The sequence below is a fragment of the Sorghum bicolor genome, chromosome 4 (genome assembly GCF_000003195.3).
Source record: "Sorghum bicolor cultivar BTx623 chromosome 4, Sorghum_bicolor_NCBIv3, whole genome shotgun sequence".
Classification (NCBI taxonomy): Eukaryota; Viridiplantae; Streptophyta; class Magnoliopsida; order Poales; family Poaceae; genus Sorghum; species Sorghum bicolor.
The window spans coordinates 66677192-66694044 of record NC_012873.2 but is presented as its reverse complement, the minus strand read 5'-3'; the positions used below and the strand labels follow the sequence as shown (position 1 = coordinate 66694044).

Sequence of the window (16853 nt, the reverse complement as noted above, 5' to 3'; positions counted from 1 at the left end):
ATTTTAGCGGGCTGAACAAAAGTTACACATCGACTTAGCTCTACTACTACCCCTCGTAAATATAGATTAATGATGAAATTCACAAAATATATTAAAAAATAAAGTTCTCAGCCCACCCTACCTTATAAATTTGTGTCTAAAATTAGAAGAAGAACACTAAGATTCCACTAGACCAGCAGCGGTAGGGGGGGCTGGAGCCCCCCTAGCCCCACTACTGGCTTCGTCGCTAATGTCGCGCGCGGATCAGACACAGAGAGATGATATGTACACATCGATCGATCGAGACCCAATGGTAACAAGTATATCCCAAAATGGTGACCTAGCTACCAGCTACCCGATTCCCAAGGATGCAAGTCGGTGTGGCCTCTAAAAATAACCCAACGCGTGGAGAAAAACGCTATGTATTGGCGCAATTAACAATCTGGTGCATGACTGGGAGATGTAAAAGTGTGGGGGGACGATGTTTATTAGTCTCGAACACTTTTAATAATTCAAATTGAAAATTTCTTTCAAAATAGATGCCGGTGACTACAAAATTGATATGTTGTTGTACTATAACAAAATAATTTTTCTTTCCTTACAACCTTTCCATCAATTTCAACAGTAATCCATAATGTTAATTAGTTTACGCCAACTAGCTTGCACACAAGCAATGCAATGCAAGCTTACTGTAACCTCGCTCATTGTCAAGCATTCAACAAGATCGCAAAGCTGGCATGCATACATATTACCATGGAATGGAATATATATATATATATATATATATATATATATATATATATATATAGACACACACACCACACACGGACCTCATCCTCACCCCCTGTCCAAGTCAAAGCCTCCTTGAAAACATGCATCACTAGCTGACGAGTAATTATTCTCCCAGGCTCTCTTTTTTGTTTTGCCAATGACTGACTATATATCCTCCATCAAGGCATGATCATCAAATGCAAATTCCGAGTGGTTTGCCAGGACGATCTAGTCTACGGCTATAAGACATCCTAGGGCACTCCTTTGAAGTGTACGTGTTGTTTGTATGACTTAAATCTTCTTCTTAGTTGCAATGATATGTAAATCTTTTGCATATTTGAGGAAAAACATGAAATCATCTCGGATCGGATAAAGCAGGAGCTAAGTCCTCGTCAGGTTCTCGGCACGAACGCTGCTCCCACACGCTACCGCCCCTAGCTAGTACCTCATACTATTTCTGTTTCTACCGTGCGCGTGATACTTGTTGCACATAGCTAGTATCCCCGGAGGCAAATGACCCCGATCGATACTTGTTGGGTCAGAGACGAACGAAGCAACCACCACTCGTGCCTGCCAGTACTTTGCCTCTGAGCTGCTTGCTACTCACAAGTCACACCATACCACTCCGGGTAAGTTTATTTTGCCCTTGAGGGCATATGTCCTCACTCTTCCACCCATTGGATTCGCTTTGAGAAGTGTGCAAACACACTTTGAGATGTGTGTTTGCACACTTCTTAAAGCGAATTCAATGGGTGGGAGAGTGAGGGCATATGCCCTTAAGGGGCAAAAAAAAACCACGTCCGTGCCACTCCGAAGTGTTTCCCAAAATATGGCCGTGCTGCCGGACAGGCTGGAGACTGGCGGAGTCCAGGCCCGCGGTGATCACGTTGAGGAAGGAGGGCGGGTCGTTGGTCACCGTGGCCGTGGCGTTCCAAGCGCTCGTCTGCCGATGACGGGTGATGGTGATCACGTCGAGGAAGGAGGGCGGGTAGCTGTCGCCGTGGCGGCGTTCCACTTCCACAAGGCGCTCGCCTGCTGATGACGGATGATGGTGATCACGTCGAGGAAGGACAAGGAGGGCGGGTAGCTGCTGATCGCCGTGGCGGCGTTGCACCGGCCGCTCGTCTGCCGACGACGGATGACACCAGACGCGGTGGACACCGTGGCAAGTGTCAGCCTCCTCACCTCCTTGCCGTCGCTGTCGCCATCACTGTCGCCGCCAGTTTCTTCACCCCCTCCGCCGCGTCCACCAACGCAGACAGCCTATCTTTTGGCTCATCACTCGCCGGCAACGAGACTCTCATCTCCAATGGCAGCGTCTTCGAGCTGGGATTCTTCACGCCAGAGGGGGCCAGCGGCAGATCATATTTAGGGGTTTGGTACTATGGAATTCCGGGGCCGACCATTGTTTGGGTCGCCAACCGGCAGAGCCCAGTGATCGCATGGACGAAGCTAGCGGTGGGGCTAGGGGGGCTCTAGCCCTCCTACCGCTGCTGATTCAGTGGAGCTCCTAGTGTTTTTGCTTCTAATTTTAGAGACCTTTATTTTTAGATATATTTTATGAATTAATATAAGACTACTTCAAGCTAATAGATTTTTTTTCTATTGTGAGGGGTTATAGTAAAGTTAAGTCGATGTAGCAATTTTTTTCAGTCCCTCCTACAATTTTTTCTGGCTTCGTCCCTGAGTGATCAGCTCCCACGGAGACGGAGAGCTACGGCTCTCACTCTCGTCCGGCGGGCAGCTCCAGGTCATCGACGGCAAGAGCAAGACGGTGTTGTGGTCTTCGCCTTCGCCGGCGGGCAACGTGACCGGCGGCGGCGGCGCACGCCTACTTGACACCGGGAACTTGGTGATCAGGTGATTCTTGGTTGCTAATTTGTTTCTATTTCGCCTTTACCAGTGTGTTCTAAAATATATAGATTGCATTGCAAAAAGCCCTTGCCCATTGAGAAAATTTATCATATTTGGCCTGGCGGCCCTGGCCACGGGGGTGACCATAAAAAAAAAGAAATTGGGCCCAGGGGTGGATATGGGCCCTGAGCTGGTTAATTCCAAAGTTCATTAGTGACTCGTCTCTTCAGCCCAATCGCGAGTCACCTTCCTTAGGCTCCGAGTCACCTTCTTCTAAGCTCCGCTGGACGACACGACATTCTCGTTCTATAGGCCGGCCGTACTTGTGATGGTTCCCCAGGATCCAATAAATCCACTTAGGTCTACGTTGCCGCGATATTGTTCTAAGGAAGCGGGTGGGCTGCTTTTTATAAGTTCGGCCCGGTTTTTCATTAAAGAAAAGAAAGGGGGGGAGGGATTGACCTTTCTAACGCATATTCCGTCGTACCGGCATGGCCCCACTGATTTGTTTTCGTCCCAGTGCCCATGCTCCTACTACTACTTATGCAGCTATTCAACCTCCCATAGATGGTAATGGTGCTTCCCCAGCAGATGTTCCTACTCCTTTGGCTAGTGCCAAATCAGGTGACTTTTAAGTTCGCTTCCGCTTCGTCGACCCCCGCTTTCGCGTTTGCTTCCCTCTAAGGCGGAACACTCCCCTACCGATGCATTTTGACATCTCAGGCCTCTTCGATAGAATTCTCTTTATTGAACCACAATGCAAGACTATATGAAGAATGAGAGTCTCACCACTACCATCTAGAATCGTGCACTGAAGAAAAGACATCAAATATCACTTGCTTTCCCTACCGAATTTGCGTCTTTCATCCATCAGAAAGAATAGCCCCACGAAATAGGCCCAAACACAACTCCGGCCCATGACCGTTTCTGCAGATGAAAGAAACCGTTTGCAAAATCCTTTCCTCGCGGCTGCTGCGGCGGCGGGCATGCGCCAACCAGCCGCGCCGCCGGCAGGCCTCTCCACTTGGTACGCGTACGCCTCGGCGCCCGTACCTCTCTCTCCGCCACGGTCGTTGACCCCATCACGCTAGCGGCGGACACAGGCAGCGCTCCCCGCAGCCAGGGCAGCCGCTAGTTTTTATGACACCGGTTAGCTGTTTGACGAAATGTCTTGCTCGCCAAACCTTGGCCACACAATTCCTTGAGGTACTGAATTATCAAATACCCCCCCTTTAATTAGATATGCAATCCTACAACAGTAATTATTCAGAGAAACATAGATACTTGAGGAATGTCAATTAAGAGTGATTAGCATACAAGGAGAAACATTTTTTTTTTTGATAAACTGATCCAAATGAATCACCATGTGATATGCGATAATTGTAAGCTTTATTCCTTGATAGGCACTCAGTATATTTAAGACCAAACAATATTATTGTGCAGGGAAGGACACTTAGTTGTCATGTAGGCAACACTTGCAGTGTAGTGTAAATTAAATAGGACATTGCTGTGTTTATATTGTTTCTACTAAATAGGTCTTAGCGGCAGAATCTGAATTAGCTTTGATCCTGGCTGGTCATGCTGTTTTTTTCCTTTCCTTTAGACTAGTGACGGTGTGATGTAACCCCCCCCCCCCCCCCCCCCCCCCCCCCGCCCCACACACACACACATACCTGATCCCCGTATGAGTGGGGTTGATGTATGGGGATCTTGTTTCTTCTCTCTATAATGCAAAGAAGCGCAGGAGAGAGGTTCAAAGGCACCAACACAGGATTTTTTTTAGTTGATCCGAAGTCCAGGATTCTTTTTTATGTTTATATAAAATCTCACAGTGGGGATTTCCCCTGCTGTATTTTACGCTAAAAAAAAGGTGTCCCAGTCTATGTTGTTATCCTTCTCTGGCTGTTCATTTCACTGAATTATTATTGAACTAATTGTCTAATCACCTTGCAGCAGATCCAGGAAACCGCACAGTGGGCAGGGCACCACAAGCAACTGATCGATCCAAATCGCATAAGAAAACATGTAATAATTTCTTGTCTTTGGTCTTTTGCATCGTCCCATAATACTATTGATGTCACATATAGTCTTTGCATTTACATTATTTGTTCTAGTTATTATTGCTGGATCTGTGCTTAATCTTTGCATTTACATTATTTGTTCTAGTTACTATTGCTGGATCTGTGCTTAATCTTTGCATTTACATTATTTGTTGTAGTTACTATTGCTGGATCTGTGTTTGCTGGAATCACCACAATTGTTATCATCAGTGTACTGCTTCATTGCTATGGACTGGTGCCTTGGAAAAGGGGTTCAGACATCGAATCCTTCATGAAAACACAGGGCAGCTCCCAGCCTAGATGGCCAGTGAAATATACATTTGCACAGCTGAAACATATTACTAGGTCCTTTTCTGTGAAGCTAGGCACAGGAGGATATGGTGCTGTTTACCGAGGCCAGTTACCTGGTGGATCTAATGTATTGGTTGCAGTTAAGCTTTTGACAAACAAAAAGGGCAGGGGGGAAGACTTTGAAAATGAAGTTACAACCATTAGTCGGGCAAGTCACTTCAATATAATCTCTCTCTTAGGGTATTGCTTGGAAGGCTCTCACAGGGCATTGGTCTATGAATACATGCAGAATGGTTCTTTAAATTTATACACATTTGGAAGCATAGATTCAGTTGAGACAAAACAACTTCACTGGCAGAAGTTATATGAGATTGTCGTAGGAGTGGCACGGGGTATAGACTATTTGTATACTGGCTGCAGAACACAGATTCTCCATTTTGATATTAAACCAGAGAATATCCTGTTAGACCAGAACATGTGCCTGAAGATATCAGATTTCGGATTAGCAAAGCTCTGCAAAAAAAAAGGAAACAGAGGTCACTATTTCTGGTGCACGAGGCACTATTGGGTATATGGCACCAGAAGTGTTTTCAAGACAATATGGAAGACCAAGCAGCAAATCTGATATCTACAGTTTTGGCATGGTGATTCTGGAGATGGTGGGAGCAAGAAAAAAGGAAAATCTTCCTGCAAGTGGTGGCCAAACCTTCCCAACTTATCTGATTGATCAACTAGATGAGTTTTGCAGCAATGTGACCAATGTTACTGGTGAAAGAAACAGTGACACTGAGCTTGTAAAGAAAATGGTGATAGTGGCTCTGCATTGTGTTCAAATTCACCCAGCACAAAGGCCTTCACCAAGTAAAGTACTTGAAATGCTTGAAAGCCAATATTTTAAACTGGAGTTGCCACCAAAAGTGGAATTCTCAGTAAGTTAAAACCAAGGTATTATTAATTCTTTTGTCTTGCTTTGTAGCTCTTAGTCTTTGTTGTCAGTATGCCAATATGCATTTTGATTTAACTAGTTTTGTTATAACAGCATATAAAAGTACAGATGTTGATTAGTTAAAATTGCAGTAGTTACGATGAAAATGATGCAAAATAATAGTAAAGTAGGATCAAAATATTGGTGCGTTCAAAAAAAAGAATCAAAATACTGGGGAAAAGTTATTACCTTCTCATGTTGAGTATAAACCATTGTTTTCTAGGAGGATTGAACTGTTTATAGTTGATATCTCGAGTAGCAAATCACTGAATTGTTCATCATTTATTCTCTAAAGTCCAATCAATTTTCTGTTATATTTTACATCTTTTACAGAAAATATCAACTCCATCGCTACAGAAACAGGGTACAGGCAAAAGAATATATATACTCCATCTTAGCTTTCTAATTTCTAATGTATATTTTTTCCTATAAAATATTATCATAGTTGGAAAACCTATTCGACTTACCTTAGTCACTTGTACAGCAGCAGCTTGTATAGAATATCCATGTTTTGGGTTTGCTTCTTGTGCCCAGAACGATGGTAAACACAATGGATATGTAGAGGACTTTGATCCTTTTGATTGCTTCTGCCTAGACAATAGAAAATTCCATTCCATATTTACTCATGAGTAAATAAATCAAAAAAATGTTTTCACTGACACCCTTACATTTCAGTTGCTTCAACAGGCGAAAAGAGAACCCTTTTGAATCAACTGTAACCACAGAATGAGGTTTAATGGAGCGTGGCGATGCCGTGCCAGCATGGGTTGGCCTCCTAGTGGACTCGTGAGTACTTATTGGAAATATGGGTGTGTGTTCTTCATATGTATTTGCATTCTTTTATGTGTGGCTGTATAATCACTCTTAACATATGGATCATACTATCCTGATAAATTTTCAAATGTTTGAAAGCAAATTTATTTGTTATAGTGACCATCCCATTCCCCTGGTTGGATGCTGATCTTGCAAGGCTTTAGATTGATAACAAAAACATTTGGCCACTTGAAAAATAACAAAGCTGACATGTGACATTCCATGAGACACTTCCATTAGCATGTGGCTATGGCAAGGTAAGTTAAAACAAGGAATGAACCACGCTGTAAGGTAATCGGAAAAACGAGCATGATCAAATGATTGTTAGAAGCTCTGTACAAATCTGTTTAATCTCAGCAACATGTTCCCTTGTACAACAGAATGAAGTATGTTTTCCACAATAATTAAGATTGTAGATAATCTAAAACTTGATAGCATCTAGAATTTCAGAAAATTATGAACCGTCCATTCACTCATTTTATAGTGAAAACTGAAAAGAAAGCAAACTTCATTGGGTCAGGAACAATATAGGATGTACTGGGCCAATCTTGTGTCATCCTTGGCGTTGTGTTTGCTACCGACACAGGAGACTCTACTCAAGTTTGTGCAGTTGTTCAACAGGGCAGTCTTCTAAATTTTCACACATTTTTTTTTCTGAAACTCATGTAATGGAAATGAAACGCTGGCCTTTTGCTCACTTTCTAATGAAAGTTTCCGTGCATCGTCAAGAGAACCAAACAGGAAGAAAAATAGAAAATTGTAGTCATAAGACAATTTCTTAATCTCTTGTATTTGTGCTTGAAATGTATTGGGATCTGCAGAGCAAACTTATACGGTTATACCTGTCACAAATATTATTCCTAGTCAGAAAATTAGGTTTGGAGACCCTAGACATCTGAAAGGTATGAATCAAGTGCAGTACTATGTTGTTGATGAGCTGATTAAAAATGATCATGTGATCTACTGTGATGCCTTGTTCACTTTACTTTTTTTTTCCTTGTGCAATCTCCTGATCAATATGTAAAAATTACCTGAATGACTCATCAAGCTTTCCTGACATTGCAAGAAGAATGCAGATCATGCTTGGCCTTGAATCATCATAAAGAAACAGACGTGTCTGAAACAAGACATGCATCCGTATTTTTCTATTCTCCTAGCCTTGCTGATAGTTCAAATTCACTCCTATCACGACAATAAAACCCATGACAATTTATTTATTTATTTACATAGAAGAGCACATCGAAATACAGGCAGTCTTGAGTAAGTGCTGGCTCAAATTTCTCGGTCAGCTTTGCATCACCAGTTCACCACAGCATGTCACCTGTCAATATCATATTCTTGAAGTGCTTGTATCCATAATCTGAGCTCATCATGCCCTCTTCTCAGTCACCCATTTTCTTGCCTCCAAAACCCACTTGTTTGATACCCAAGTGCATGCAGGTGTAATCAAGGCAACAAAGCTGGTGCATTAATGTTTCCAAATCTGAAAAATAATATACAGCATTTCATTATGCATGTGGCCCGCTCTGAAGTGATGTTGTGTGGTCATCTACTATGCTATGTATATTCAGATTATAAAGCTAGCGCTCAAGGAATACAAAGTACTACACTATGTGCATAAAAATGGCTAGTTGAGTTAATACTTAGGAGTATACACCCTTCTAGAAGGGTTAAAGGTCTCTGACTCTTTCTAGGTTAATCTTCACATATCTAGTTTATTTAGCTACATACATATATCAGTAGCTACATACACATATATCAGGTTTCAGGAGCCAATTGATCTCCATATTTTGGGTGATAATGAGACGACGAGTAATAAAGCCATCTCCAAGCAAAGATTGCAATTTGCAACTATATTTTACATGATCAGTGAAAGATGTCTTACTCTGAGCTAAACTGTGTTAAGCAGTTTAGTAATACATCCAAGCCAAGATAATTCGAGGTTCCAAGGTCCACCCTGCAAGAAAAAAATGTGAGGGGAATTTCAGAATTTGCACACATCCTTTTGCCCAAACTGTCAAATGATTCCAATGCTCAATTGTCTTGGAACTCCACATCACTGATATCATGGAAAGATGATGGCATTACTGCTGAAGCTTCTTCAGAATCATATGAAGGGTCATAGTCCATCATCGAGTTGGCCAGCTGAAATTGGAATTGACAACATTACATGTTTTCAAAAGAGCTGACATGTTAAGTAGCCAACAAAGGAAATAAATAGATGGATTTGAATGAACCCAACCTGCAAATTTGAAGAATTATAAGCTCCTAGCCTTCCCATGACATACCAGGCCTGAATTACCTTTATGTCAAGACAGCATGTTGTTTTCTGAATTAGGAGAATCCAATGAATGTATAATGCCACTTTACACCGCCAAGCAGGTCAACATCTCGACCTGTTGGTTCTCCAAAGAGCTCAAACCAAATGAATGAATTCAACAGGTTGAAGCTGCAATAATAAAAGAACAAATGTCAGTCAAGGAACTTGCTAAAGCTCTTATTTTAGGAAAACAAGGATTTCATCAATCCCCAGCTTCAACAGAAGGTGGGATCTAAGGTCTATACATTTGAAAGTGGAATGTACAAGAAAAAAGAAACATGAATATTCAGATATTGGCACAGCTCATTTGGACTTGAAGGATCAGACATACAAAGAGCAAGGGAAGGAATGCTGTGGCAGAAAATCTACTGCCTGTGACATGTGATTGCCATTAACCAGATTGAGTGTTGATTCTTCTTCATGAGCTAGTGGCCCAGATTTATAATCTTTCAATGAGGAAATAAACCGATTAATACCAAAGTTTTAGCATGTAAACGCTCGTTGGTTGAAGATGTAATTGAGGAGATGATCATCTATTTATACTAGGCCATTAAAATTACACAGGATCAAAAAATATGAAGTCAAAGGAGGGCAAATATTTCTTTTTGCAGAAACATGGAGCCATTTCATTAGAAGCATATCTGTTTAGCAGTTCAGGGCAAATACATCTTCTTCCTCAATCATAGGGCTTGGACGTGGCAGTATTGAGCCATCAAAGCATCAACCCTCCTTGGTATGACTCGTGAACAACCAGAAAAAAAGAAAAAACTGAACGGCTGTGGCCATCTTGACGCTATATCAGGTATGTTCTAGTTCTAGTCCTAACACAGTTCTTACAATGGAAAAGAAATGAAAAAAAAAACAATAAAAGAACGGAAGCTGTCTGTCAAAACCAGATAGCAGATTATGTGCAACTCTCTCTACATCATCCCAGTTCCAGAGTATGCGTTGCCTGCATGGAGCTGCACCCCTGCAGCGTAAGGGTGGGCGCCAGCGTGCATATATAGGTTGGCGAAAGGATTTGAAGAAGCTTGTTGCTGCTGCTGTGCCATCATCATCATCTGCTGCTGCTGTTGCTGTTGCTGCTGGAGCATGAAGGCATGTTGCTGCTGCTCCATGGCAGCCATCTGAACGCTGCGGGCTGCAGCCATGGGATTGGAGGCATAGAACGGGTCGTACATTGGCTGCTGAATCACTGGACCTGATGCTGGATTGGTCTCCCAAGGGTTGTAGCTTGCGTTCTGCTGCGCTCTTTGGTGTGCCTCATTGTATAGACTGTCAAGTGTAAGCAGGTCCAGTCCACCGGCCTGTAGAAAGTTGAATTAGTATGATTGCAGAGAGACCAAATGAAGTAAAAATTATATATGAATATCAACTTATATACCATTTTGCTTGATGTAACAGCATTCCCATTTGAACTGGGTGCAGTGACTAGGGCCAGCTCCCAGCTAGTGGCAACACTTTCAGTACTGGTAGGAGCAGCTTTGAGCGCATTATCTGACACAAAAAAAAAGTCCATGAATACATTTCAGGACATTTCTTGAAAACTTTGAATAACAAGCAAAGTGTAGGATATATAATTATATACCCTGTGGAACAATGGCCAAGGCCGCTGCATTCTTTTGATCTATTTCAGATGTGTCAGGGGTTGATTCATTGATTCCCTGCCAACAAAAAACGAAAGTATTAGGATGCAGTACCAGGAACATGATAAGAATCGTCGCCTTATTAGTGCAGTATCATTGAAAATTACCAGTAAATCTGTTGGTTCAGCCACAGGTGGGACTTGTTTAACTGGCTCAGGCTCAGGCTCAGGTTCTTGAGCTGGAGGTGGGGGAGGAGGCAACGTTGATGGTTCTTCAACTTCTGATTTTTTGTTGTACTCTATGGCCAGTACAGCCTAAAAACATAGAAATGGAAATAAAGAGGTCATAAAAATGCCGCCTTAAAATAACTTCAATACAGAGATCAGAAGAAGCTTTATGGAGGTATCAGAAAACTAAGATTCCAGGAAGATATTGTAGTGAAAACAAAATATCACAAAACTTATAGTGCTTACAAACCTGATTTCTCTGAACTGTTGAAGCAAGCGGAGCATTGCTCACATATTCCTCCATAGTTGCCAAGAACGATGCAGGCGGCTGTACATATTGGTGTTACCAATAGGTTATCAGTGAACTACTCAAAACAGAAAATGACAATACCGTACACACTGATGATCATAGAATTGCCAGCCAAACCTGTTCGATTTTTAGGAATCTCTCACCCCGCCCAATATGTATACTTTTACACACTTCATAAAATTCTGAAAGTTGTTCTGCCTGTACAAAAGTAAATAAGAATTTTTAGCCATTAAATGTGTCATTTCTGATGTTCTAATGAAAAGGTTTATGAATTAACTAACAGAAGAAAATAAATCATGATTTACCTGTTCAATTGCTCTTTTATACATGTCAAGTGCCCTTATTGCATCATCTCTCTTCATCTCAAAGAACTGCAGTTTGCAGAATATGCAAGTTACCTCAAGAAAATAAAGACAAATGAACATTTTTCCTGATTTTGAACAACAAGCTGGTAGTACACACCTTGTCAACAAGATTGAGTATCCCATCATTGATGGCTGTTTGGATCCTAACACTCTCTAGAGCAACCTACCATTAACAACACATAAAACAAGTTCAAGGAATGCCAAAATTACTAGTATGCTACTAACAAATTATCTGAAATCCTCACCATTGAAAGCGCATGCTGAATTATGATGTTATAAGATGATGCCCCTTGTGGCTGGAAAAAAGAAAGAAAATATCAGCAAGACACCTGTTAAATTGCAATGACAACTCTGAAACACAAGAACTGATGTATTTCTAGAGATGATAACAATGACTAAATCACCTGGCAACCAAGTAGTCGAAAAAGAAGCTGCTGTAAAGCTGGCAACTGATTGAGCAATCCACTTGTATCAAGATCCTGAATTTTCTATGGAAACAAGAGATTTCATAAATAAAATTACAAGAAGCCCCTTGCAATTCTATGCTGTAATATTTTTATTCAGAACTGCACTAGGGCAGCACTCAAGAATGCAACATAAAAAAGCTTGGGCAATCTAAAGCCTTGATCTACTGATAGAAAAAAAAATGATAAACCCAGCATATATAATACAACCTAAACCATGACTAAGTTTGGATAGCAAATGCTATTAACTAGAGCAAATTGAATTCGATTGCCTACCGATGGATCCTTTTCAACATCATAGTTCAGTACACGGAAAGATTCAAGTTTCTCCTCCAAATATAAAGCATAGTTGCGCACCCAAGCAGAGTAATCCCAGGCTGCATAACAACAAATAATCACAATAAGTCCTTGCTAGTTTGAATACTAGTTGCAGCATCTGGCTGTAAGTTAGCGAAGAACCTTCTGCACTGGAATCGTCCTTAAAGTAGGACAGATAGAGCATATGGGAGCTTGATCTTCCATAACTGATAAGCTCTTCACGGAAAGCAGGACCAACTTCCAGAAGAGCACGGTGTATGACAATTAATGTCTTCAGAGCAACCTGTCAGATAAAATGCAAATACGAAAGTTTAGTACCAATACCATGTCGCTCCTACTTTTGTGCATTCCCCTGAAAAATCTTAGCATCAGGAAACCTAAGCTAAAAAAATCATTCCCACGATAATCGAAGGCTAACCGTTTTTTACTCAAATGAAGGTTAAGCAGTGTGGATTGGGAAAAAAAAACATATTTTTCAAAAACTACTATTCAGAACAGATCCATAGTTAGAAGGGACAATTTCGTTATCTGGGACAGATCTCAAGTTCTCAACAGGAAAAAAAAAACAAGGTGTGGAAGTTAAATGGCACAAATGAGATATTCTCTGAACAAAAGGAAGTTAAATATTGCGGTTGCGGTCCAAAGGAAATAACAAACAATGAAGAACTATGTTCCATCAGATTATCTTGTTCCTTGTATAGGTAAATTCCATCCAGTGGATTTGAAGCGGGGCATAACAATCAACAGGACTACTCATATATTAACATCAGGAAATACCTACCGCCCAGTTGCGTGTCTTTGAAAGACGTCTACCAAGGGTGCGGATGCAGTAGGCTACATCCGCCCGAGGCCTTCCAGGTGACAGATGGTAGAAGATTTCTGCAGACCAGGAATGTGTGAGCAGAGGCATGGTGAGAATTCACTAAGACAGAAGTCTATGAATGAATGACCAGCTCACCTCTTATGTATTTCTCCTTTGTTGGATTCTCGACATGGTTTGTGGCCTTCACAATAGCAATGTCCAACTCCTGTCACAAGGACAGTAGCAAAACAAGAACGTTTTAACACATGGCTAATGCAGCAACGAGAGGTCCCGGAGACGAGCTTTGAAGTTTAGGATGGCGATCATCAGTACCTTGTAATCGCTGTTCACTTTTGCTATGCTAACTGTTGTGGTGTCCTTGAGAGCACCCATGTATTTTCTGATGCCCGTGCCACCTCCCGCCATGCTCCCTGACCTCTGCTAGTCCGCTGGCAGATGGGCTGATTCAGATGCAAAACAAGAACCAAGAGTGAATACATACGAATCCACCCAAAAAAAACATACAAATCAGTACCAATCTTTATATGGAGTATCAGTCCAAGACATAAGACATCTATTTAATGGCGTCATTACCATCTTGCATTTTCATTTTAGTTATACAAAAAAAAAGATAATCAATGAACGGAAATTGCTTGCGTTGCTTTAGAAAAGCAGAAAACAAAAATGATTACATCTAACACCGAGAGGAAAAGAAAAGGCAGAAATTCCATCGAGACGGAGTTAGGGAAAGCGCCAATTCGGCTGGCAAAAGGCAAAACCAAAGCTAACCTTACAAAAAAAAAAACAGAGCTTTCCGAGACGATCGATCTAGACAAGAGAAGATAGGAACGTCCGACGCCACTCCTTGAATATAACGGCGAAGCAGTGTTGGAAAAATGGAAATCTGACGAGAAGGAACGGGCTGCGATTGACCTCTGATCTGAATAAACAAGTTTTTTGAACACGAGAGAGAGAGAGAGAGAGAAAAGGAGACACCGAAATATCGGCACCAACGTATACTTATGAAACGATCTCCCAACAAAAAAAATCCTAAAAACACGGCAGGGAACACCGTTCGAATCCTGGTCAGTTGGTGGATTACCAACCGGCGAAACAAACGGCGTTGGAGCTCGCCGGTGCGAGCTGTGTAACTTGCTTCAGGTATTATAAAAGGTATGGAGCACTGGTGGTTTTCTAGACGAACAGACTTTGACAAAAAACGCGTAACCCCGCAGCACACAAAGAATGCGACTTGTTAGATGCGGGGCATAATTGAACGGTCACATCTGCCATGCCAACCGCAGCCTCTAGCAACGAGGCGCAAGTTGGCCGGTGGGAATCGGAAGAAGATGCCTACTCTATAATGAACTAGAACGGGCCAGATTATCCTCCTGCGACCATCTCCGGAAAGAAAAGCCAGGAGCAACATCTTGCCAAAGGAATGAATGAATGAATCGGGATAGACAGGACAGCAACGCGCACGACCAACTGAAAGCGAAACAAAAAATGGAATCTTGCAGCAGCGGGCGATCGGTGCGAAATCCCTCCCTCCTCCCTCTTCGGGAAAGGAAGGATCGGATGAAATGTATATAACCGAGCCGCGGCAGCCAGCCGCCATGGCCAAAGCCGCCCGCCAAGCAGAGATGAACGAACGAACCTGGCGCAGAGAAGGGCCCCGACTTGAGGAGATCGCCGGAGTAACGTAACTGCAATCTGCAGTGCAAGCCGGAAGCAGGGGCGGACGTCTGCCGGCAGGGCAGGACGCAGTGGCGGCGTTGTCTTCTCCCTCCTGGTGTGGTGTGGTGTGGAGTCTGGAGTCTGGACGGGAGGGAAGGAAAGGAAGGAGGAGGCGGGGCGGGCGGCGTGTGAAACGGAACGGGGGCGGGGCTGGCGGAGGGAGGGAAGAGGAAGCAGGAGCTGGAGCTGGACTGGACGGGGTCTTTTTTTCTCTGCCTGTGCCGCCGCGTGGTGCGTGACATTAGCACACGTGTTCCCGTGCGTCGGCCAGCCCCGCCTCTCTGACCAACGGAGAACAGACTCGGGCCTTCACTTTGACTTTTTTTTTTATTAGCCCCGGCGGCGTAGGAGGAAGGCTTCCCATTGCTTTTCTCATCTCGGATCGATAGATGTGTCTCCTCTTTTCCTTTGCTTTGCTTGCTTGTGCTCCTATCGATCTGGAGTTCCCAATTTTACAACGAACAAAAAGGGCGTTTCAGGTGGCTAGTTTGGTCATTAATAAAGTTGACCATTAGCCTGCGATTCCACGCTCTTTTATTTGCAGCTGCAAGCATGGAATATTGCCATATTGGCACGCTTCTTCTTCTTCTTTTGGTCTGTAGACAAATTTAGGCCCCGTTTGGTTGGCGCCACTAAAATTTACTTTCTGTCACATCGAATGTTTAGACATATGTATAGAGTATTAAATATAGACTATTTAAGAAACTAAAAACATAGCTAGAGAGTAATTTATGAGACGATCATTTAAGCGTAGTTAGTCTATAATTGAATACTAATTGCCAAATAAAACGAAAATACTACCGCCGTTAAACTTTAACACCCTCAACCAAATACCCCTTTAGAATATTAATATACAAGATAATATTAGATTGTTTATTAATTATTAGTAGTACTTCCGCTGATTGTGCAAATATAAGTTAATTTTGTTTGTTTTCGGTTAATTTGTTTCAATCCGCCGATGGTTGACACTATCTAAGAGTTTAGCTAAGTTTTTTTTTCCTAAAGAAGTATTAAAATCTACAATTGTGGCTAATATAATATCAAGAGCAAGACATACGTTAAGTGGAGAATAACAAAAACAATTTTAAAATGTATATGTTGGTGTATTCTTCTATAAACTGAGTTAAAATTAGATAAATTAGGATATGAGTAAACTGACTGGTTATTTAGAACGAAGGGTATAGACCGAATTCGATATAAATGATATTTTTGTAACAAATTAATTATGTTTCTTATACTCCGTATATTAATTTGATCTGATTTCATCTGAGAAGTAGTATATACTACGTTTGTTATACATTAGAATTATAACTTGGACTTGGAGGTGCTCCCCCGGCCGGTCCATTCAACGCAATGCAACGCAGCCCGCATGACGAAGCACGCGGCCAGTTGCAGCTGCACGGTCCCATCCCAACCTGCATGCCAAAGTTTGGTGGCGTCAAAGTCAAACTCATGGAAACAAGATTATTATATTCAGTGCACCAAAAAAGTAATATTACGGACGGAAAATACTGTACTAGAGTCATGCTTGATGCGGTACCAACCGCTCCTCATCGGTTACCAGTTTACCACGTTCTCACTTCTCCTTATTATTGCTAGTAATATGTTATGTATCTATATGATCACATATTATATAGATAATATACTCCATCCACAAATTGATTAACTGAAATTAACTAATTAAGATTGTTTGTTCGTTTGTGTTTATCTATCGAATCGTGTTTTTCTCTCCCAACAAATCAGTGAATGGTACTTTCAGTCATGACTTATAAGCCAAACAAACAAGCTGCATATTTGGATCTAACTCATAATAACTATAGATGCTTGATCCCTAATAGTTTAGCTAATTTGAATACTCTATCTGTCCATGAAAGCTTCAACTTTTAGAGTTGTCCTGAGTCAAACTTTTAAAACTTTGACCGTATTTTTAGAAAAAAAAACACTAATATTTATAGTACCAAATTAATACCT

General features: G+C 41.9%; 1 protein-coding gene and 1 pseudogene across 3 annotated transcripts; one reads left to right on the top strand and one right to left on the bottom strand.

Annotated features, from left to right (window-relative positions):
- Nucleotides 1789-8060, top strand: LOC110434859 (annotated as a pseudogene).
- On the bottom strand, nucleotides 9650-15069 carry LOC8056401 (putative clathrin assembly protein At5g35200). 3 transcript variants are annotated; one of them, XM_021458600.1, is made up of 16 exons: nucleotides 14803-15069; nucleotides 13479-13606; nucleotides 13302-13371; nucleotides 13125-13222; nucleotides 12485-12626; nucleotides 12302-12402; nucleotides 11966-12049; nucleotides 11807-11857; nucleotides 11659-11724; nucleotides 11502-11567; nucleotides 11314-11394; nucleotides 11137-11214; nucleotides 10827-10973; nucleotides 10662-10737; nucleotides 10458-10570; nucleotides 9650-10380 (listed from the first exon to the last, which is right to left on the bottom strand). In XM_021458600.1, the coding sequence occupies exons 2-16, from the start codon at nucleotides 13569-13571 to the stop codon at nucleotides 9994-9996; spliced, it is 1653 nt and encodes a 550-aa protein (XP_021314275.1). In that variant the 5' UTR covers nucleotides 13572-13606; nucleotides 14803-15069; the 3' UTR covers nucleotides 9650-9993. The 3 variants fall into 3 exon arrangements, with proteins under 3 accessions (XP_021314275.1, XP_021314277.1, XP_021314276.1); XM_021458602.1 differs by lacking the exon at nucleotides 14803-15069 and adding an exon at nucleotides 14252-14401; XM_021458601.1 differs by lacking the exon at nucleotides 14803-15069 and adding an exon at nucleotides 13935-14233.